The sequence below is a fragment of the Lathamus discolor genome, chromosome 2 (assembly GCF_037157495.1).
Source record: "Lathamus discolor isolate bLatDis1 chromosome 2, bLatDis1.hap1, whole genome shotgun sequence".
NCBI lineage: Eukaryota > Metazoa > Chordata > Aves > Psittaciformes > Psittacidae > Lathamus > Lathamus discolor.
In genome coordinates, this window is record NC_088885.1 from 74,866,647 (window position 1) to 74,888,324 (window position 21,678).

At 40.9% G+C, this 21,678-nt stretch overlaps 2 protein-coding genes across 2 annotated transcripts; both read right to left on the reverse strand.

Moving 5' to 3' along the window:
* Positions 1-1,628: 1,628 nt before the first annotated feature.
* LOC136008363 (heterochromatin-associated protein MENT-like) lies at positions 1,629-9,846 on the reverse strand. The gene is made up of 8 exons (XM_065667479.1): positions 9,742-9,846; positions 8,517-8,693; positions 7,515-7,601; positions 6,983-7,120; positions 6,327-6,444; positions 5,481-5,623; positions 4,192-4,359; positions 1,629-3,040 (listed from the first exon to the last, which is right to left on the reverse strand). Exons 2-8 carry the CDS (start codon positions 8,682-8,684, stop codon positions 2,630-2,632), a joined length of 1,233 nt encoding a protein of 410 aa, XP_065523551.1. The 5' UTR covers positions 8,685-8,693; positions 9,742-9,846; the 3' UTR covers positions 1,629-2,629.
* Positions 9,847-13,044: 3,198 nt separating this feature from the next.
* On the reverse strand, positions 13,045-21,011 carry LOC136008362 (serpin B10-like). Its single transcript, XM_065667478.1, has 8 exons — positions 20,953-21,011; positions 19,802-19,979; positions 18,365-18,478; positions 16,556-16,690; positions 16,024-16,141; positions 15,508-15,650; positions 14,810-14,965; positions 13,045-13,942 (listed from the first exon to the last, which is right to left on the reverse strand). Exons 2-8 carry the CDS (start codon positions 19,967-19,969, stop codon positions 13,538-13,540), a joined length of 1,239 nt encoding a protein of 412 aa, XP_065523550.1. The 5' UTR covers positions 19,970-19,979; positions 20,953-21,011; the 3' UTR covers positions 13,045-13,537.
* Positions 21,012-21,678: the final 667 nt, after the last annotated feature.

A 21,678-nucleotide genomic window follows, 5' to 3' on the forward strand; every position in this document is an offset into this window, starting at 1 on the left:
CCTGACACTCCCATAACTGTACCCTGTAAATGGTCCACTCTGAGTGAGCCATTTTGGCATTTATTGAAGATCAATTCTTTTCCAGTTACATGCAGTAAAAAGGAGCACAGTTTAAAATCAGTGCTAAACTAAGTCCAGTTATGGACTTTTACTCTGCAGGAAGTCCCATTCAGCTATGTCCTACAGGACTACTGGAAGGTGTGCTCTTTGGCATCATCTTCCAAGCAAAGCTGAAACTGGGAGTAGCTTGGTGCCAAAACCAGCCTGTTTGACCCTTTGCACTTCTCAGCAGCTGGGAGACACTGTTCTGTAGTTCCTCGGAGACACCGTTCTGTAGCTCCTCAGAGACCCTTCAGAGGTATTGCTTTGCAGAGCCTTGCAGTGTGGTATAAGTGAAGGGATGTACAGAAATAAGCATGGAAAGACCTTTCAATCAGTTTGGCATGGAACTCTTCTCATCTCTTTGAGCAACTTTTGCACTTACATGAAGTTTCTCTTCAAACTGGTTATACCCAATTTAGGAGTTCCCCATTATTACTTATTGTTGAATACACACAGCAGACAGATAGGATTAACATGATATAAGGCTAAGAATTAACATGCTTACCACCCTGGTGAGTCTTTGCTGTCCAGGCATTACTCAAGTGGAAGAGGACTGGTCTTTGCTGCTCCCTAGAAGAAGCTATGTTGCTAGTTGTTACCTTTCAATTTTTAATTATTTAAAAAATTTAGATTTTATACCTCCTTATGCAAGTGTTTCATTTCCTGAAGCCTTGCTATGCTGCTGTTCTATCCTGACAGTAACTTCTGTCTGTGTGTTTTTACTTTTCTATTTTACACGGCCTTCACTTGTGTGCTTTTCCATACTTAAACAACAAACTTCTTAGTAAAACTGAGTCAACGACACAAAACTGGGCTGCATCAAATTAGGTCCTTGGTGACAGACAGCTGAACCTTGACCTGAGGGTTGCAGACAAGGGAGGGCACTGATTGTAGAGTCAGCACTTTGTACAGGGAAGAAGATACAGGTATATTTTGTTGGGTGGAGGTGTATTTCAAATAGAATACCTTTTGTGGAGGTGAAGTGAGTTGTAATTACAGGTAGAAATTTGCTGAGTAAATGTTTTCAGAGAAACTCCCTCCTGTATTCACATCTTGCCATAGATAATGTTATCTGAAGTGTGGTTACAGTCCCACAATGGCTATAAAACTTTTTGCTATTCCTTATGGCCACAGGAAAGCACAGCTTCTGCCCTCTTAAGCCAATGGAAGGAACCAGTGTTGCCAGTACAGCATTGCCTGTTCACTGTTCTACATGAATGAAAGGGATGTTTGGAAGGTGCTCTTCTAGGCTACAGGCTCTAGTCAGACTTTTTATTAATAGTGTGTTGTGACAGATATATTTAGTAAATGCCTAGAATAACATGTTGAATAACAGTGCTTTGGGGGCTGTTTGAAGCCTAGTGGAAGTAAGACACTACTGTATCAAAGTACCTCGGTTTTGTCAATTGGGATGATGTGGTGGTTGACTTGGAATGGCAAGAATGGAAACATGCTCTAGCCATGCTCCTTACAGGATGCTTTAAGAGAACCAGATAAGTCAGTGTCCTGAATAACACAAACACAACTCCAGGTTAATTTATTTTATTAAATGCAGGTCATGGTAAAATTATGAAGTAAAGCATCAATCAAAATCTCACTGGTGTTTCTATCAATACTATGACTATCTTTGCTGAGATGCACTCACAAGTTACTAATCATATACTGGTCAAAAATACAGGTAGCAAGGAAACCATGCAGATGTTAGCCAGGAAACAAGTATAATTAGGTAAAATTAAAAAGAGGGAGGAGGTTTGAATTCTGATGTTTCAGATTGCATATCAATAAGAAGTAGCAAAAAAGCATGTTGCTCATAGTTTTCTTAGCATTTTTCTGTTTGGAACTCTCAGCAACCTTAAACTACAAAGTTGAGAAAAATGAGGAAAAATGCAAGGAAATTAGAAGTCAGCAGTTAAATGTTAAGGGCTGGACTGTTTGCCTTCACTGCCTTGTTTTTTAATGAAGCTTCAGGAGCAGGAGAGGAAGAATGTAACTTTTCTATATATGTGTTGTAAGGTAAGACAGAAGAAAGTAAGGGGTATTTTGATATTATTCTGGGTTTGTATTATGTTTTTTTGTTTTTTGGGTTTTTTTTGGTTTTTTTTTTTTTTTTTTTTTTTGATTTCCAACAATCTGGTTTTCCTCTCTGGGAGATTCAAGAGGGTGAACTGCATTTCCCTTGAAGTCATATTTGGCATAAGGCTGGGTGAAAGCCTGTGTGCAGAGAGCTTTTATGGCTCCGCCTTACTCTCAAATAACAAAGCCAGAAGAACAGGTTTGATGCAAGGGAGCAAAACTCTGCACTTTGTTTTCTGTGGAGGGCTGTCTGATTAGAACAATTAGGAGCAGTAGAGGGGCGGTCTTTGAGACAGGGTGGTTTCTGGGTGCTGCCTTACTTCAGAAGGAAGAAAAAGAACATACACTTTCAGTACATATGGCTACATGGCTGAAGGTTGAGCTTTTAACACTGCAGTTCATATTTTTTCATTGAACAGTGAACATAGGGTGCTGTCTAGGAGCAAGTAACAACTTATTCTGGGGGAGAGCAGAATCTGCCAAAGAAGAGGATGCTCTTGGATTTGTTGTGTCTGAGGAAGAAGTGGAAAGGGTGGTCAGCCTTAAATTTCAGAACATGGCCAACCGGTGAACTTGTTAGTGTTACAGTTACAGTAGCAGCAGCTGCCTCAGTGCCTTTCTCATCAACTGCAACAAAAGACTTGTGAAGAACTCTGGAGATGAGCATGCCACCCTTCTCAGCCATTCCACTGAAATCAGCATTGCTGCTGAAGGCACTGCGCATTCCCATGCTGCTCAGATTATCACTGAGGTTGTATTTCTCCTCCAGTGTGAACTTAGGTAGGTACAGATCCACAAGAGTTTCAGTCATCTTCTTGGAATCAGTCCATTCAGACAGCTTCTCATACGTCAGTTCTCTCTCCAGCTATCATTTAAGAAAGAGAAGGAATTTGATGTTTACAAGAGAAAAAACAATTTTCTAACAACGAATTAGTCAATTTCATGACAATTTAATGAATGAAACGCTCTTTAAATGGCAAATCTAGCATTTAGCTGAAAGCATGAAATATAGATTGGTTTATCTGATGATCAGAGGCAAGGTGTGCAACAAATACCTGAGACTTAATGCTGTAAAGTTTTGAGAACCACTTCTCCAAAATTCCTTGCAAAAGAAAAGACAGGGCACTCGACAGCTGCCATCCCCTAAGGCAGTTCTTTCATAGAATCAGCTAGGTTGCAAAAGACCTTTAAGATCATCAAGTCCAACATTTACCACAAGACTGCCAAGTCCACCATTAAACCATGTCACTAGTCTTTAAATTCAGTGCTGATGTGAAGGAAATTGCTAGGATATTGCCAATGGTGTAGCAAATGGTTTGGTCCAGTTCCATAGAAACAAGTGTTAATATTGCACCTATTTCATTGGCAATTTTAAAGCAGACTGATTCCAGCAAAATCTTTCACTGCCACTCTCTGTCCTCAGCCTTACATTACCAGGGTTCAGCTCAGATCAAAAGAAGGAGAGCAATGGCAGGTATTCTTGAAATAATAGAGGCCAAGTATTTTAATGTCTTGCAATTGTAATAACTACAGTGGCAGATCTCGTTATTATAGCATATCATTCACATCAAAATCCTAGTATTTCAGGCAGCAAACAAATGTGTGTGGGGCAAACAGAATGAGAACAAGATGGGTAGTAAACTTCCAGGTCATGGAGAAGAGGTGTCTGTTATTTCAGGAGGAAGCTATGACTACTTCTACAGTACTGTCACTTCTGAATGTGCAATGAAAGATTTAACCCTTATAGATCATGTGGGATTGGGTGTCAGTCATGGGACTGTAAAGAGCTATGCATCTGGTTATGCACATTGTTGACTGTTTTCAGTTATTACCAGACTAAGGGCACTCACTGTGGAGGACCTTCTTGGCATTAGATAAGTATTAAAAGAAATTTATTCAGCTACTGAGGAGATCAAAGAGCATTTCCTCAGAGGGCAAAGTACAGTTGCCAGCCTGTCTTTTTTTTATTTTATGGCTGAGTGGTGATACAAAATGTATGTAGCATACTTTTTTTACCTGTTCAAGACCTGTAGTGGCGTCTTTGATGTCATCAGGGAGGAGGATGAACATACTGAGTTCACGTTTCACGTATGGCAACTCAATCATTTTGAAATTCAGTGTTTCCATGATGAGAACTGGAAATGTATTTCTTACGCACATCATCTTCACAGGCTTGGTCATGCTCTGTGAAGTATTTATTTATAAGTAAGAAATCATTTCTTGAAAAGAATGAGGATGGTGACTCAGTGCAGTGAAGGGAGAGCACATTTCTGTAAGCAGTTTTTGCAACAATGATTTGTTATTCGTTTCCAAAGCCTTTCTCGACTAGACAATATTTCTTATCTTGGTGTTTGGTCTAGAATATTTTGCTGGGGGGCTGAACTGACTGATTTTTCCTTTCCGCCCAAAACATGCACAGCAGCCCACACAAGAGAGTTAGAAATGTCTGTAGGGATTATGAGGACGGAGCAGCTATGGGATATGGTCTTACAACACTGCAACAGAGAAACAGCTGTGATGTAAGAGAATGAGTTTTGTGCACTTCTTCTGTGGACCCCTCTCTGGCAATAAGAAGAGCCATTTGCTCTTTATGTCACAGCCCTTATCAGGAGGTGACACTATTGTCTGAGTAAAGGGGCTCATAGAGAGGGATATTCCTGGAAAGCAGTCACCTTTTCAGGAGTATGTAACCTCTCTTAACATCTGCAGCCCTTCATTCAAGGTAGTAGCCATTGTATACATGCTAATCAGAAAGCAGAAGCTATACACTTGGTGGAAATTGCAGAGAGCTCTTGTCTTTTGATAGGAATTCATTGACACCTGTTCTAGACACATCCACTCACATTTCTTCTAGTCTTGCCCAACTGTGCAGCCCTTCAGAGTACCCTGTGGCAGCTGTATTGAGGCGGGTATGTTTGTGCCTAGCTAGGCTGCTCAGCACAGAGGCTTGGGTACTGCACTACTGCACTCGCCTATGACATGGCATGTAGTTCCTCCCCGTGAAGCGTGGAGTCTCAAAATCATGTTTTTACAACATAGCCCTTTTAGCACTGTTTTTAAAAAAGTCTGAAGTGACTCTAGTGTTTCTGGAAATGGTAGCTGTTACCTGGACCTCATTAACATTTACCTGAGCAGCATCTTAATGTTGCAGTGAGCTGAGCACTGACACATTTTGCTACAACCAGCTTTTTACAGACAGCCTAGTTACTACAGGGATACCTAAAAGACTTATGAAATGGAAAGATTAGAGCAGTAGCTGTTGTCACCAGGCTGTTTACAGTAAGAAGGTTACTGGAGGAGCTTACCTTGCTCAGTCGGAAGGGTTGCAAAACTGTATTCGCTTCCGGAAATTTCACTTCCCATTCTGCCTTGAAGTAAACAGCATTTACTAGGATCAGCTTTGTAGAGGATGCCACATCTCGTGGACCCAGAAAATTCTTGATTTTGCCTTTTGAAATCAGAAGAGTTGGTTTTATTCTAGTGTAACACAATGAGGACATGTTTTACTGGCTTTTCTCTCAGTTCAGCTCCTTAGTGAAAAAGTCCATGCCTCGGTGTTGTACTTCTTAAAATACTCCCCTGACATCAATCAATTAGCTTGTTTAAGTTTCTAAAGCTGTTTGCTGCTTGATTCTCCTGGCTAGCTGACAGCGATTGACTCCTTCCCCAGAAAACATCACAGCTTCATGGCAAGCAGCTAGAAGCAGGAAGCCATATACTGTCTCACCAGCTTGTTACACCAGGTAAAAGAGGGCTAGCACCTCTGGCTGGTGCAGAGTGGTACAGTTGGGTAAGCATTCCTACCTGCCTTGGAGCACAATGGCAGGCAGAGATGTTTCTCTCCTCTGCCTTCTCTGCCTGTGACGCATGGGTGCAGCATCAGGGCAGCAGTTGTGCTTGAGGACCAGCTGATGAAGAGCACAGCAGAGCTCCCCGGGGAGCTCACTGAGATCTGGATCGGGTATCTGAAGCTGCTTAAGTGTGCTGCTCTTTCTCTGTCCTCCCACAGTATCTCTGCTCACTGTCCACATTGCAAGGCATGACTGACCTGGCCGCTGCAGTAGCATGTGGAGAAGCAAGGGCACCTGCCCAAAGCAAAAGGCAGGCTGATTGAGTAAGAGAGGAAAAATGTTGGGTTGAGTTCAGCTTACCCTCAGTTTGTTTTTCAATCCAAGTGTTAATTTCCTTTCTGGATTGTTCCAGTGCTGTCTTAAAGCTAACCTTGTGTGGCTCTGCTTTGTAGTAGTTCTTACTGAGCTGTATGTATACCTGAAAAATAAAATACATACACATGTAAAAAAAAGTAAGTTCTATACTATACTGGGTTTTTCAGTCCCAAAGGGAATTTTTTAGCTCTTGGACTTCTTGATAGATTCTGGGCCTAGAGTACTGCAGGCTTTTATTTGTTACTCTCTGTTAGACTACAAGTTAACAACTAAGAAATAACTAAAGGACAGAATATTCTCTTCTTTTGTTCCCACTTTCATTTGGAAAAAGGAGGAAGACTGTGCACATCCCATGGATGTGCTTATTTTCATGCCTCGCTTATAAATGTATATGTTGAGGGTTCCAGTAATAAAGACATGTTGCATGAAAAGGCATCCCTACCCTATAGCCAAAGGGCAGTGCATCCTTAAATACTATGAACAAACCAACTGGTATTTTCCAGATAAGTGTATCACTGGATTCCGGGGATCTTAGTTACAGTATTCAGGGGCAGCTTCAAACCTGATCTATTAGCGGCAGGCAGTTAAAATGAGAAATATTTTTTGCACTTTTTCTTGCTCCTGTCCGAGACTTAACTTACAGGCAATAATGCAAAAGTTTTGTCCACATAAATGCGGTTGGCAGTTTTCAGTGAGTAAGTGCTTCTGGGTTTGTTGATGGCAGTTAGGAGCTCTTTGAAGCCAGAGTGGATATCTTCAGCTTGCTTGTGCTCAGGATCCTTGGGAAGAGAAACCATACATTCAGAAATTGCATTTTTTAATGAAATTTTCAAAACGCACTAGGTGATGTATGTGTGAGAGGGATTTGGGTTTCACTCTCTTCCTTTTTATTTTTCTAAGTCTACCATCACTGCTATTTGCATGGCTTTCTTTACGGCTGGATTAACTGATTTGTCATATAGCAAACCTTCCAGACTATCCCAATGACTTGCCTTTCCATGCTTCTCAGAATCTGAGTGAGTGAAAGGAAATGAATCTGAATCTGTTGTGAAGTATGTTGGGGTTTGTAATTTAAAGGGGGTGGCAGTCAAGAAATATAAGACTTCTAAAGCTGTGTTTGGATATTTTGATTCTCAAGTTTCTTTATCTTGAGATTTCAGGTCTGATAGATACCATTTTTCTTCTCTTTGGTCTCCCCCGAGAAGGTCTGGCCACAGAAGAAGAGCCTTCAGATCTTGCTGCTTGAGTGAAATGAAGAACCTGCAAGCAGAGTTTCCAAAAGTGAGAAACAGGCAGAAGGAACTGGTGTGACTTAAAGCCAAATGGGGATCAAATGGTTGTCTTCTTTTGCTCCCTATGATGGCTCATTGCGCTACCTGGTGCTTAGGTGACTAATCAAAGGGATGGTGAAGCTGTAGTACACATAAATCCCAGACTAAGAATGGGTAACACAGTCCCCCTCCCACAGCATCGACAGTGCTGTCTGCATGCTGCAAGGCTGAACTCCCTTCCACACCTGTTGCTCTCAGCAATAGCAGTGTGTTTGTGCAAACCCAAAATGGTTCTACCCAAGATAATGGTACTAAGGCATCTGAATGAGAATGTGCTGACACAGAGGAGAGTCCTGGGCAGTGCTGAGCATCCCTTTGAGCCAGCAATATGCCAGGCAGTAAGAAGGATTGGGTCAGAGAATGTGGAGATACCAAAGCCCTTCTTGTTTTCCTGCTGGATTGTCAGGCAGTTGTTTAGGAAAGCATAAATCAAGATAGAAATATGCATCCTGGACAGGGGAGAGAGGGAGGGTGCTGGGATCTGCGACCTCCTGCCAGGTAGGAGCTACAGGAACCAGCTCTTTGCTTCTCAAAGGGAATATCCAATCTGTGACAGAATCATAGAATCACAGGATGAATTAGAAGGTGTAGAATAATTTAGAAGAAGTCAGGTTCAGAGAACCTCTGTGCTCAGTGTGTGATACCCACAAGACACTTTCTCTTAATGGAGAAGTGGGGGATCTGCTATGAAATTAGTAAAATTTACCATTCGCTTGATTTATTCTCTGGTCTGCTTTGGTTCCGTGTCGTTGTGGTGGCAATTTTTTCTATCTAGCACTAAATTTTGCAAGCCATTGTAGGAGCCAGGTATCATGTGGGATGTATGCTTCATAGAGCAACCTACCTCTGCCATCTCTATTGCTGTATTGCCTTTTGCACCCAGGTACACCAGAGCCAGAGCAGATGATATGCTCCAGGGGGAAAAGAAAATGTTTTTGCCCTTGTTGGCCTCATTCAGACTGTTGAAAAGATCAACTGTAAACTTGCCAACTGATGTTGAGGCCAGTTCCATTGCTGCAACCTGGAAAGAGGCAAGAGGCAGAATTGTACTATTTGAATGTTTAAAATTCCATAAAAAGTGCATATTAGTGAGAAATGTTACATGTGCAACACGATGCCTTGACACCCACTAAAACTAATAGCCTAGTTGTATGCTTTGTCTTCCACACAGATGCTGTTTTCCATCTGTTAGAAGCAGCAATTTCTTTTAGGTTTTTGTTATTCAAATAATATTTTCCTATGATTTTACATATGTCCTTTTCTGCAGAGGACATTTTCTTTGTGTTTTCTTCTGCTTTTGGTTTTCAAAAATGTGCAGACTTGTAAGCTGCTCATTTTTCTTCCTTTTTGTCCTTAACTAATGATTTATCAAAGTAATGTTCCAGGGGAATTTAAATGCAATTTTAGTACATAGGCTCACAACACGCCTGATTTTCCCATGATTTCCTGTTTGGTCTGTGTAGAATTGAGAGCTGAAACAGGGAAAGAATGGAAGGAATTTAGTCATAACTCTTAGGCTCATGTGCTTCTCCTGCCCAGCTACCTATTCTGATATTTGCTTTTAGACTGATAAGAGTTTTACTCATGATGTTTACCTACCACCCCTCCTGTGCATTCCAGCAATTTTATACTTCCCAGAAACTGGCAGATTCCTTGAGGTTATGAGTATTTCAGACTTCAAAATATCTGCTCAATAGTGCCTGCCTTATGTTTTCCAGTTAAGAGATCAGAAATGTTGTCATTGCTGTTATTGTCGTTGTTAATATTATTGTTAAGATGTATATCTATGGAATGGAGCAACAGAAATTATGGGACAATCTCTGAAGTCTACAGGTATTTATCAAGTGTTTGGTTGCAGACCATTGCAAATTGGAGATTTTAATTAGTAAGACAGTTACTGCCCTAAGAAAACTTCCCTTCTTGTGATGTTATGCCCCAAATTAGCATTTTTCCTTAGCCCCAGAGACCTATAGCAGTGGTATATTTTAAATTACTTATGCAGCCATACGAGCCGCAAACTGATTTTTAAAAGTATCAGAAAAATTACTTAAATTGGTTTAAATGTTTACCTCTGATCCTGTAAGAGAGAAGTCTTATGTCTTGTCCTCAGTCAGGTTCTGTGTTTGTGTGTTAAGCAAGGAATGCATTTATATAGTAGTCCTTGCGCCTCCCTTTCCTTCTTCCCTCCATCCATGTTGTTTCTGCCTACGCAAAGCTCCTTTTTACCACATCCTCAAAAGACCTTACGTAACTTTGTCCTCTTTGTTGACCTTGTCACTTTTCATGTTTAGATATTTCAAAAGGACAATGGAATTAAGATCTCAGCTCTGTTGTTACACCATGATAGTCTACTGATGGGATAGCAGAACAGTTCAACTGTTCCAATGGTCTTCTGGTGTTGTGGACATAACTGAAGATAGCTGGTCTGTTGTTTAAAATAAATGACTAGTAGAAAGGTTGCACAACTAGAATGCTTTTTGTAGTAAATATAACCTCAACCCTGCAACAATTTCTCTAGTGCATTAAACTCTAAACACAAATTGAAGTGACTGTTTTCCAAGGTCCAACTCTAAAATGAGTGTGGAGGGTAATGGGGAGGAAAGGCTTGGACCCAAAATAAACAGCAAAAACAAACATAAAACCATTGAAAGGTGATGTTGAACAGAGTCTTGCTTGACATGGCTTAGTGTGAAGTGTCCCTGCCCATGGCAGGGGGGTTGGAACTAGATGATCTTGAGGTCCTTTCCAGCCCTAACTATTCTATGATTCTATAAGCAGGTATTGTAGGCCTGATTCTCCTCTGTAGCTTTGTGCAGCTGTGACTCCTGGGTTTCAGATGTGGTACGTCAGCATAAAATGTCAAGCTTAATGATTGGTTTAGACACAGGGAGTACAAATTCAGACTGAAGATCATTAAGAGCATAGAGGCAAGGCCATGAAGGACCATTCAGGTAAGGGATGGACACTGCACTGGTTATGTGGTGAAGAAATCTCATTGCAGCCATGACTAGGAATCTTTTGAGAGAAACTCTACAAAGCACTGAGTTACTGCACAGTACTTGCAGGTAGTGAAGGAGGGCAAGGACTAAAACAACCTCACTGGGAGGGCTTGAGCAAAGATGGAGTGAAAAAATACAATGGAGGCAAACATGGCACAGTAGTTGTCACTCTGCAGTCCCAGAAAAGAGACAGGGTGCTGTTGGGTGGTGGAAGAAGGAGAAGGTGGTGGCAACAACTGTAAGACCCTGGGTGACAGGGGAAGAGTAATGGAGGAAGGGAAGGAAACTGTACTGTGTGCTAAGCATTTTGCTGCAAGCCTGATTACAGGAACAGAGTGGGTCAAGTCTTGTAAAAAGTAGCAGAAATCAGTGTTATGCAAGGCAGTGAAGAAATGACAGAAATTAAACAAATGTTTAATATGATGAGTAAGTCCTCAAGAAATCAGGATAAGAGAAAGGTCAGCTGAATGGTTAGGTAGTGGGAAAGCCCAAGCCCCAAAGTGAGAGGCTCCAAGTCCCAAAAATGTACGCTGAGGATAAGCAAGCTACCTCTGTTTGCTAGTCAAAGTGCAAGAATGCCAGGCAGGATGAAAAAGGGAGGTGGCAAGGCAGAATTGCTGTTGACAAGATAGAGAAAATTGCACATGTTAATTGAAAGGGACATCCAGAGGCCTACTTCCTGCTTGGAGCCTTTCTGGGCAACCTTCTCTAGTGCTGTGCTGCTCACCTGGGGAAAAAGTTGTTCCCTAACGTGCAGCTCACCCTTCAGGTGTTGTGGTCATTGCCACTTAGTAATGATCTGGCACTGCCAAGAGGACATTAACTGGCATCTTTGCAACCAGGCTTAAAATAGTTGAAGGAGAGAAAAAAGTTGACTCATATTTCCACTGTTTTCAATAGCCTATGATTTGGTTTGGGTGCACATTGTCATGGTTGTGTTCCTCCTTGGCCTCCCAGCTGTGGCTTTCCTGTCTTTATTCCTGAAGCACATCAGGAAGTGCTTAAGAGGCTTGGCCATGGTAACATGAAGCCCTTGCATTAGGTGAAGCATGGCATGGCAGAATAGCATCTGAACTCAAAGGGGTCCTGTATCATGTTTCACAGCTGAGACAGAGGTAGTGCTATCGAGGTGGTATGGGGATAGAATTAAGCACTTGCTTCACAACACTTCTCCTATGCTCTTTCCTATTTGGGAAGCAGAGCTAGAAGGAGCCCTGGAAGCAGCTAGCCAGATGAAGAAAACAAAAAGGACTCATTGGCAGTCAGCAATCTGCTCTCTGTCAGGAAAAGGGAGTCCTGCCATCCCAAGAAGAGATGTTTCTAATAAGATGCTATTTCAGTATGCAAGCCCTGTAAAAGACCCAGTCCGTTGCTCTCTGTTGGGCATTCAGAGTTAGGAGCATCCCCTAGAAACACGCATGACTGATTAAGACACTCTCTTAGGAGAAAGGGCTGTGATGGGAGTAAATATGTTCTGAAATGTGTTGTGGTTTAAGTCCAGTCGGTAACCCAGAACCATGCAGCTGTTTGCTCACCTCCCCCCTTCCTCCCCCCCTGCCCACCCACCCCCACCCCCCCCAGCTCCCGGAAGGATGGGGAGGAGAATTGAAAGAATGTAACTCCCATGGGTTGAGATAAGAACAGTCCAGTAACTAAGGTATAACACAAATCACTGCTGCTACCACCAATAATAATAATGATAATGGAAATAAGATGGTAAGAGAATACAACCGCTCACCACCCACCGACCGATACCCAGCCCGATCCCAGCAGTGATCTAGCCCTTCTGGGTAACTGCCCCCAGTTGTTACACTGGGCATGGCGTGCTGTGGTATGGATACCTCTTTGGTTAGTTTGGGTCAGGTGTCCTGCCTCTGCTTCCTCCCAGCTTCCCGTGCCCCTCCTCACTGGCAGAGCGTGAGTCTTGTCCTTGATCAGGACAAGTGTTAATTAGCAACAACGAAAAACATTGGTGTTATCAGCACTGTTCTCAGACTGAAAAGTAAAAGACACAGCACCGCACCAGCTACTAAGAAGGAGAAAAATACTTGTTATAGCTGAACGCAGGACAGCATGTAATCTTCCAGAAAGCTCTTAGGCAGTCAGTATTAGAGGCTTGATTGTCTAATTTGATCTTGCCTCAAACTGGTGAAATAAGTGGCAAAGCAAAATGAGAGTAAAGCAGTGGGGTGCTGGGCTGGCAACAGTATTAAATGCATAAAAGGTTACAAAGGAGAAGGTTTCAAGACATGTGTTTTATTTTCTTCCAGTTCTACAGTGTTGTTCAATATTTTCCAATTGCTGTGGGGCAGAGATTAGAAAGTACATGTGTTAGCTCCTTTGCATGCAAGAAAGAAGCACCATCAGACCACAGGATTTTGCAGGTTTATTTCATTGTCAACTGTGCAGGCTGCAAAGTGGGTATAAAACTGGCAAGAATGTGGTAAGGTAGCTGTCATGGGATAACCAGCTCAGTGAGCTGAAACTGATGGAGATACAGCAGCTTTTCGCAGTAATGAGTTTTTCCTGGTTCTTTTCTTCTTATGTACCAAAGCAAGTGTGTTTGGAATTACTGGTCTAGATCAGAACTTGGTATGCTCTGCATTGTGGCAGTTCTCGTTCAGAAAGTGCGCTGTTCTGTGCACAGTTTGGTGCTTATAGCGTAGTGCTAGCATTTTGGGGTTCTTTGGCTAGGAAAATGAGCAAAAGGCATGAATTCCAGATTATTTTCCATATGTGCTTTCTTCTAACATTGAGAGATTTGTCAACGGTACAGGAAAATTAAGAAGTGCACAGACTGGAGATGCTCTTCATGGTGTGCAGTTCGTTCATTGTTGCAAGAATATGTTTAACAAATGTTGAGTTTCTATGGGGAAGAGAATCTTCCCAAGAAGAGGATACTTTTGGTCTTGTTGTGCCTAATAAAGAAGAGGAAAGGGTGATCTGCCACAAAAATAACAGTAGCACCAAGACTTCGTGATGCCAGTGTTGCTGAACTGGCTGCTGCTGCCTCTGTGCCTTCTTCATTGACTTCCAGATAACACTTGTGAAAAACTTGTGACAAGAACAGATCGCCATTTTCTGACATTCCTGTAAAATCAGCCTGACCTTCAATGAAGGCGTCTTGTAGCCCCATCCTGCTCAAAGTAGATTTGAGGTCATATTTCTCCTCTAATGTGAACCTGGGCAAATAAACTTCCATTTTCATTTTCTCCATCAGTTCAGGGCTGGTCCATGCAGACAAGTTTTCAAAAGTCAATTCTCTTTCTAGCTGCAGTTAATAAAAAGAGAATCAGACAATTAAAATGTGTTCAAACACTTGTGCCCTAAGGGCTATTTCTTCTCTTAAATGGAGACCTTTACAAGCTGTTGTAAGAGCATAAGAAAAAAAAAGTAGGGGAAGGCCAATCTGGAGATCTTTCTGGCTGAAGGAGTATGTTTTTCTACAGCAGATCAATGCAGTATTTTAGCTGTTTTCAGTAACTGTCAGGGAATATGACAGGGTTAAATAGTTCTAAAACAAAAACATCAGTGTCAAGTGACAGGAGGCTGGTTGATTTGTAGTAGTTTTTCAGTAGTCTGTTCACATTTTTGTATTCCCTACATTTTAGAATTTACTAAAAAGTGCTTCTCATCTACAGAACACACACTAATGTGAATGAGAATTTAGTTAGTTATCCAAAGGCAGCACCTGTCTCCTTACAGAAGGTGGCAGTGTCCATATGTATTAGCTCTGGACACCCTGGAAAGTAATGGAGGCTGCCCAGTTTGTGGTTTGGTTGGGATTTTTTTGGAGTGAAAACATATCTGTTTGAATGGATACAGATAGTGGATCTCAGCAGGGCTGGCTAGACGTCCTCAGTTTTGTTCAGCTGAAAGAGGTGGAGTTTGGGTTGTTTCTAAGACTGATCAACATTAGGAACCACAGAAGTGCCAGCTATCAAGAGTAAGAAATCCAGTCTGAGCTCCAAGATATTCAGGTTCACAGTGCTAGACCACGTCTGGGATTTCCTTGAGCCTGATCAGTTCCCTTCTTCCTAGAAACATGACTGCACCCTGGTCTTTTACCTTGTGCATTCATAAAGTAAATAGTGACACTCTTGATTTTTCAGATTACTTACGTTCTCAGTTGCTTTACCTTTTGTAGGCCGGTGATGTCACTTGGTAGAAGGATAAACATGCTGAGGTCGTTGTTGACATATGGAAGCTCAAGAATATCACTCCGGACTGATTCTACATAGGTCCAGTTAAACTTATCACTCAGGTACATCATGGGCACTGGTTTAGTTGTATGCTGCAATAGATAAAATTAAATGTTTGCCATTTGTACTCTGACTAAACAGTAAAGGACTGAGTTAAAGTAGCACAGTGGAGGTTTGTTGTATTTACTGTACAAGCTGCCAGCGTGCTGAGATATCCTTATGGCTCCAAATGGTAGGACACAGGATCTGCAGAGGACTCCTGGCCATGGAGGCTAGGCAGCCCATCTAAACTCTCTCAGGTCACACCCTTTATAGGAATCTGTATTCCACTCTCATTTTTTGTATGGTTAAAAACGAAAATGTAAAGAACAAACCCATGCAGTTTTGTTCACCTCTTTGTTTTCTCTGCCTTTGAAGAAGGGAAGCTTCTTTCAAGTCAGCATCTGACAATTTTACTTGCGGCTCAGGTGCCAGTATGTGTGTGCAGTATCTGTGCTGATGTGTGGTGAGGAAAATGAGCTGTATGCTTTAGATGAAATAATGCTGCATGGTTAAAGACTGACAGAAATTCTCTCCCCCATCTTCTTGTTTTTTCCACCCGCAATGTAGGATATAGGACAGTATATTCCCATACCGTGTTTATTTTGAAAGGCCTTTGCCTGGTGGCTTCAGCTTCAAACTTTGTTGCCCAGTTTCCCTTGAAGTAGAGTGCATTTATCAGGACTAGCCTGGTGAGTGAATCTACAGATCCAGGAGGCAGCAAATTTTGAATTTTACCTAGAGAAAACAGGACATTTACACATTAATGCAGTTTTACTGTTTCAGTGTGAGTGTTGGCAAAGTTTTTATGGATATAAGCAAGGGAAATTCCAAGTGTTGATATGGCATGCATCCAGCTTGAGATTATTCACAAATATGTGGTTACTGGAATAATCCTGATTTGTAAAGAAGAGTAAGCCACATTGTTCCAATATTCAGATGGAGGACACTAATTTTTGTAAGGGCTTGTCAGTAGATGACTACTTTAGGAAAACTGATCTGATTTACCTTTCTGAGGTGAATTGTTTGCCTGCTTTAGCCCCTTGGATACAGAGAGTTTGTTCAATGCCAAAATAGCATTTTAATTGTGAGGGGAGAGGCTGGAGCTTACCTTCAGTCTGGTGTTCGACTTTGGAATTGATCTCTCTTCTGATTTCATCTGCTGCTCCCACAAAGTCTACGGATTGTGGGTCTGCATTGTAGTATTTCTTGACTAACTGTAAATATTCCTGCAGTGCAAGAGAGAAACCTGTCTTATCTTTGTTGCCTGCTAATATGAATGCTAATAACTAGCTACAACCAAAGAGGGAGAAAACATTTAAAAATTACCTAGATTACAAGCGCAGCATTTTGTCAAAGGGAAAAAATATTTTTTAGTTTAAATACACAATTTATGTTCTAAACCACTCCCACCTAACTACATCTGGAAATTATTCTGAAATCAGATACACGTCCAATAAAACTAAAATTTTAGTGTCCAGTGTCTTGGGAAAAGTCTCATAGAAAACATTTATGTTAAGAACAACAACATGACTTGCAGATGTAATGAAAATATTTTAGATTATATGGTTTATGGTATCTAGTCACAGATAGATTGTAAAGGCTAAATGACACAGCATAATCTGAATAAATGGGCTACCTACTTTACTGAAAGGCAACGATTTTTCTCCATATAGCTGGTTCACACTTTTAAGGAGATAATTTTTAGTGGGTTGGTTGATTTCAAGGTTGAGTGCTTTAAACCCAGTATGGATATTATCTGATTTGCCAATTTCTGTCTTGAAGAAAAGGGAGAGAAAAAAAAAAAAAGACATTATCCATCTATTGCATAAAATAGTTCAAAATTTCTAACTTTTTCCTTCACACAGCTCCAAGTATTTCTATTCAGGTGATCTGTTACCTGTACTGTAACGCAGGACGTGGTCTAAACTATTAAACAGCTATTAAAAGAATCATTTGAAAGTATTAGCAGCTGCAGAGGTGGTACCGACACTGTGAATATCTAGATGCAAGCATTAAGAGCCTGAACTACGTAAAACATTTAAGGGTTTGTAAGTGGAATTGTGAAACTAAGTATATCCAGTGAATGAGAGACAGACTGTAATTGTTAAATGATGCATGAAGATGTGGCTGTGTGACTCCTTTCGTTTATGAAAGTCAAGTGTATTACATGGAAAGTTTGCCCCTAAATTTCTTAATCTTGCTTTTAATGTTACTATTTTGAGGGGTGTTTTTTGTTGTTTTTTTTTTTTTTTTTTTTATGTTGCAGTAAATTCTTTATATTGAAGTAACAGGATTAAATGAATGGGGCACAGACTCTCAAATGATCTCAAGGAAGTTAAGCTGTGAATTAGTAAACTAAAAATCTGTACCTGTGCTGTATTCTTCTTGTCATTACATTAGAATCAGAGGCATTAACAGACACTTGCATTTCTAAACTGTTAGAACAGTTCCTTTGCCCTACTCACAGCACTCTGTAATTCTTACAGTTCGGATGTATTACTCAGGAGGAACAATCCCTCTCTTGTTCATGCAGTGTAAATGGGTTGTTGACATAGCCCCTAAAATAAATCTTCCCACCACAGGGTTTGGCTGTGGGATGTAGATCCCAGTGCCCATTCATCAGAACTTGCCACCGCTGGGGGTTTGTGGGCAGGCTGCAGGGAAATGGCTTACTCCCACAAAGAAGAAGGATGACAGGAAAAAACAGGGAAAAGAGCTTGACACCACCTTGGCTGAATTGTCAATGAGGAAAAACAGCTTTTACTAACTCAGAAGGATTACACTTGCTTTTCCATATTTTTCTGCTATGTTAAATTGTGTATACTTTGATACAAGACACCTGCCAGTATGTCAAAGAAATATCTCAGGAATACGATTTACATTACGCTAAGGCTTATTACAAGCAACTGTTCTATCTTGGGAAGTTACATGTCAATTTGTTAACTATTCAACTGAAATGGCTACTTAATTTCTGAAACATACCAAGCACAGGTAGCCTGGAAAAGTTAATGTTCTGGTTTCTGTTGTCTTGATGCTGCAATCAAATGTGTGTAACGGCAGCTCTGTTCTTGTGATTAGCTCTCTGAGATAGTAACCATGACTGTTCAAAGAACATGTTGTTGCTAAATAGCTAGCTATTGAGCAGTAATAATTTGAGAAAGAAATCTCTTCTCAGAGCTAAAGGAAAAAGATCAGATCTATTGACAGAGAATGGCAACATTAAATTTTAAATTTTGCAAATTTGAGGTTAGTTTTTGCAGTTCCTCCTAAAAAGAGGAAGCATGTAGTAAGTGTTGCATTAGGTGAAGGTATCACAGGATGCTGTACCAATTAATTGTGCACACTATGTCTGAGGAAGACAAACATGCAAATGCAAATGTGGAAGGAAAATACAAGCAAGAGAAGATGTGACCATGCCCATAGTTTGATCACTAGACTTGATGAGATACCTTCTGGAAACAAGTGCATCGGTTTGCTAGACGCTCTTCCGTTCTGGAAAAGACTTGCATTTTTATGGTTGTGGTGACATTCTTGGCTCCTTCAGCTTTGTTAAAGTGAAGTACCTATAGTGGAAAAACACAATAATAAATGCGACAATAGAAAATCTGTGATTGAAGTAAAATCTTTCAGTGATGTCATGGGAGCGGTGATGAAGAAAGCCAAACTCATATTTTATTCGTATTCCTGACTGAATATGGAATCTTTGGTTGGGTCTCAAGGTCCATGTGTACAAAATGGCTTGCGCACACTAAAGCACACTAAGGCTGCAGGGCAAAACTTTCATGTACCTGGCCTATATAGAGGAATCTACCTGCAACTCAAAGCAGGTAGATTCCTCTAGATAGGAACGCCCTGGGCTGACTGATAAATACCTGGGAAGAACCAATTATCTCCCAGTGGAGGCTACCAAAGCACAAATTTAAATGTAGTGCTGCTATGTGTCAGAAGGCATGAAGAACAGTGCTGGCAGTTTCATGCCTTAAATAGTTTGTTCTGAGCATGTACACTTTACCCAGACTACAAAGGGGTGCATCCAGCCTTGGAACAATTTTTTGTAAGAGCTATGCCCCCTTTTTTTGTTTGTTTTCCTTTCTTCTTAACAGAAGATTGCTCCTTTCCCTGTTACCCTATCGGCCATCTTCTGTCCTATAAATCAGAAGTTAGATCTGCCTTAGCAGGTTGGACAACTTCTGCTTTAGCAGACGGCAACTCACAAGCCTCACCTTCTATGATAGGAGCTAGATAACTGTGCACTGAGGTTGTTCCCACAGCCGCCTGCTGAAGCTAGGAACTTTGCACAAATATGACTTACGGATTTCAGCAGATTACAGATTTTGCCTGTAAAATACATACCCCAAAGCAATGTTTGTAGTCTCACCACATTTGTTCTCTGCTCCGGTGGAAGTGGATTTATGTTTAGCAAAGTGCAAAACTTACAATAGCTATAGGAGGGAGTCTTTTTGTGGGGAGTCATTTCCAGAGGTGAGACATGAGATAGAAATTGTCTGTGGCAGAGTAAAAGGAGAGTCCAGGTCTCCTGCTCCCTGCTGAGTGCTCAAGTTATTGATCTTTGGGATAAAAATCCCTTCTTTGTACTGGTGAGATCTGAAAGGAAACAATGTCATCAGTGGCACTTCTTTCATTTGTAGGAGGCCTGTTTCCAGAGGCTAGAGTAGACTATTTTTTTGACCTGCGTAAGTAGAGAACTGATCTATTCATTGCAGTGCACATCGTGGGTGAAATGTGAGCTAGCATATATGTGTGTAGAGCTTTGATTAATTTTTCTGCTTGTGGCTTTCCTCTGTTTCATCACAATAAATTTCTTCCATAAAGTTACTCCAAGAGATAACACCTTCAGACAGCTACCTTTTGAAGCTCAGACTCACCTTTGCCATCTGATCTGCTGTGTTACCTTTGGCTCCCAAATAAACAGTAGCCAGAGCTGATGAAATACTCAAAGGGGAGAACAAAATATTCTTGTCACCATCTTCGTGACACTCATGTTTGAAGAAGTCGAGAGCAAAGCTTGTGTTTGCTTTATTCAAAGCTTCCATTGTTCTGAACCTGCACAGAAAGGGAGAAAAGATGCTATTAGCAAACCACTAATTATGACTGACATGTGTCTGCAAGTTTCTCTTTGTTTTTTGAATGTTCTTTTGTGATTTAAAGGGTTTCTTAAAGTATTTGTCTATATTAAGAATGAGGAGGATTAACCATTATAAAGTCAGACAAGGTTTAGCATGTCCTGTTTCACTGATGACACTCATTAGCTATCATTTAGGTTAGGGGGAAATCAGCCTCCAACCTTGTTTTGTATTTGTTCACCAGGACCGTTATTGCACTGTAGTGAGCAAATGCTCTGTTAACAGTAACAGTCAAACTATTCCTTTAGGATATTCCTTAGGACAAAATATTCCTGCCAATGCTTGGGCAAGCATTGCCCTGACTTTTGCATGATAAGCATTCCCATTTTGACTTTTAAAAATGTCCTGAAACTCTCTCTTACAGTGCTATCCCAGATCTTAGCTTCCCAGTTCTTCTGCAGGACAGTTTCAATATTCGGTGGACCACAAATGTTGCTGTTTGTCATTTGCATTGCTGGCTTAGCTGAGAGCACTAGGCTGGGACTAGATGGCCTTAGATTAAAGACAGTTTGTGTCCTGAGTAACTTGCAAACTAAGAGCTGACCTGATGTTCATAAGAACTACAGAGCACAAGAACAAATTAGCTGACTTAAGCAAACACGGTGGTCCTTACTTTGCTGATATGATAGATATGATATAAGATAGATATCTAGCATGATAGATATGCTAGCCAGTGAGCTCTAGAAATCATAGAACTCTGTACAATAAATTGCTCTTCTTGTATAAGACTTCCACCTTCTAGACAATGCCTGTGCAAGTAAATCACTTTCCCAAGCATTTTCAATCTCCAGTTCACATCTCTGCTTCCTTTCTTTTCTATGCATTTGTCAGCAAAGCAACACTACCATCTAAGAGTATATGAAATAAATAATCTCCAGAAATCATTACGGTACCTTATTTTGTTCAGGGAAGAATGCTGCTCTTCTGGTTGTCTCCAGGATTTCTGCAGTTCACATGAAGGGTAGGGAAAATTTATAGTGGACAGTTCTTATGACTCATGACTGTATGCCCTGTAAGCCACATCCCACATTCAGAAGAACTGAATCATCTCAGAGTAGGATGTGAAGTGATGGTGAGAATGATACCATACAAGAAACTTACAAAACTGACTGCACAAGTGTTTCTATAAACACCTTTCTGGCAACAGGCTAGTAACAACTTGAACCCACACTACTTTAAACAGCTTTTTTTTTTTTTTTTTTTGTGGTTTGGAGGGTTTTAAAATTGCAGTTGCTGACATACTTGTTTTATGATTCGTCTAATTGAAATTAGACACATTAACTGAACAGACAGAGAGAAGACAGTGACTTCTTATATTTGAGTTATTCTATTGTCTGTTTCATATTGAGAAGGTATTTGTCACTTCTGGTGGGTTTCTATTTTAGAAATATGAATTTCGTTCATTTCAGAGGATTCTAAGACTGTACAACCAGGGAAATGTTGTCACTGTGGGATAGTGAAGGTTGAGAAACAGGCACAGGACCTTTGCTTTTTTTAATCACTGGTGACTAGAACCTGGTGTGGGTCTTAGGTTTGACTTCATTTCTCTTCTGCTTCTGTTTCCCCACCCTTATCTGAAAGCTGCTGTTTGACCAGTGTAGCACCCAGAGAGCTATTCC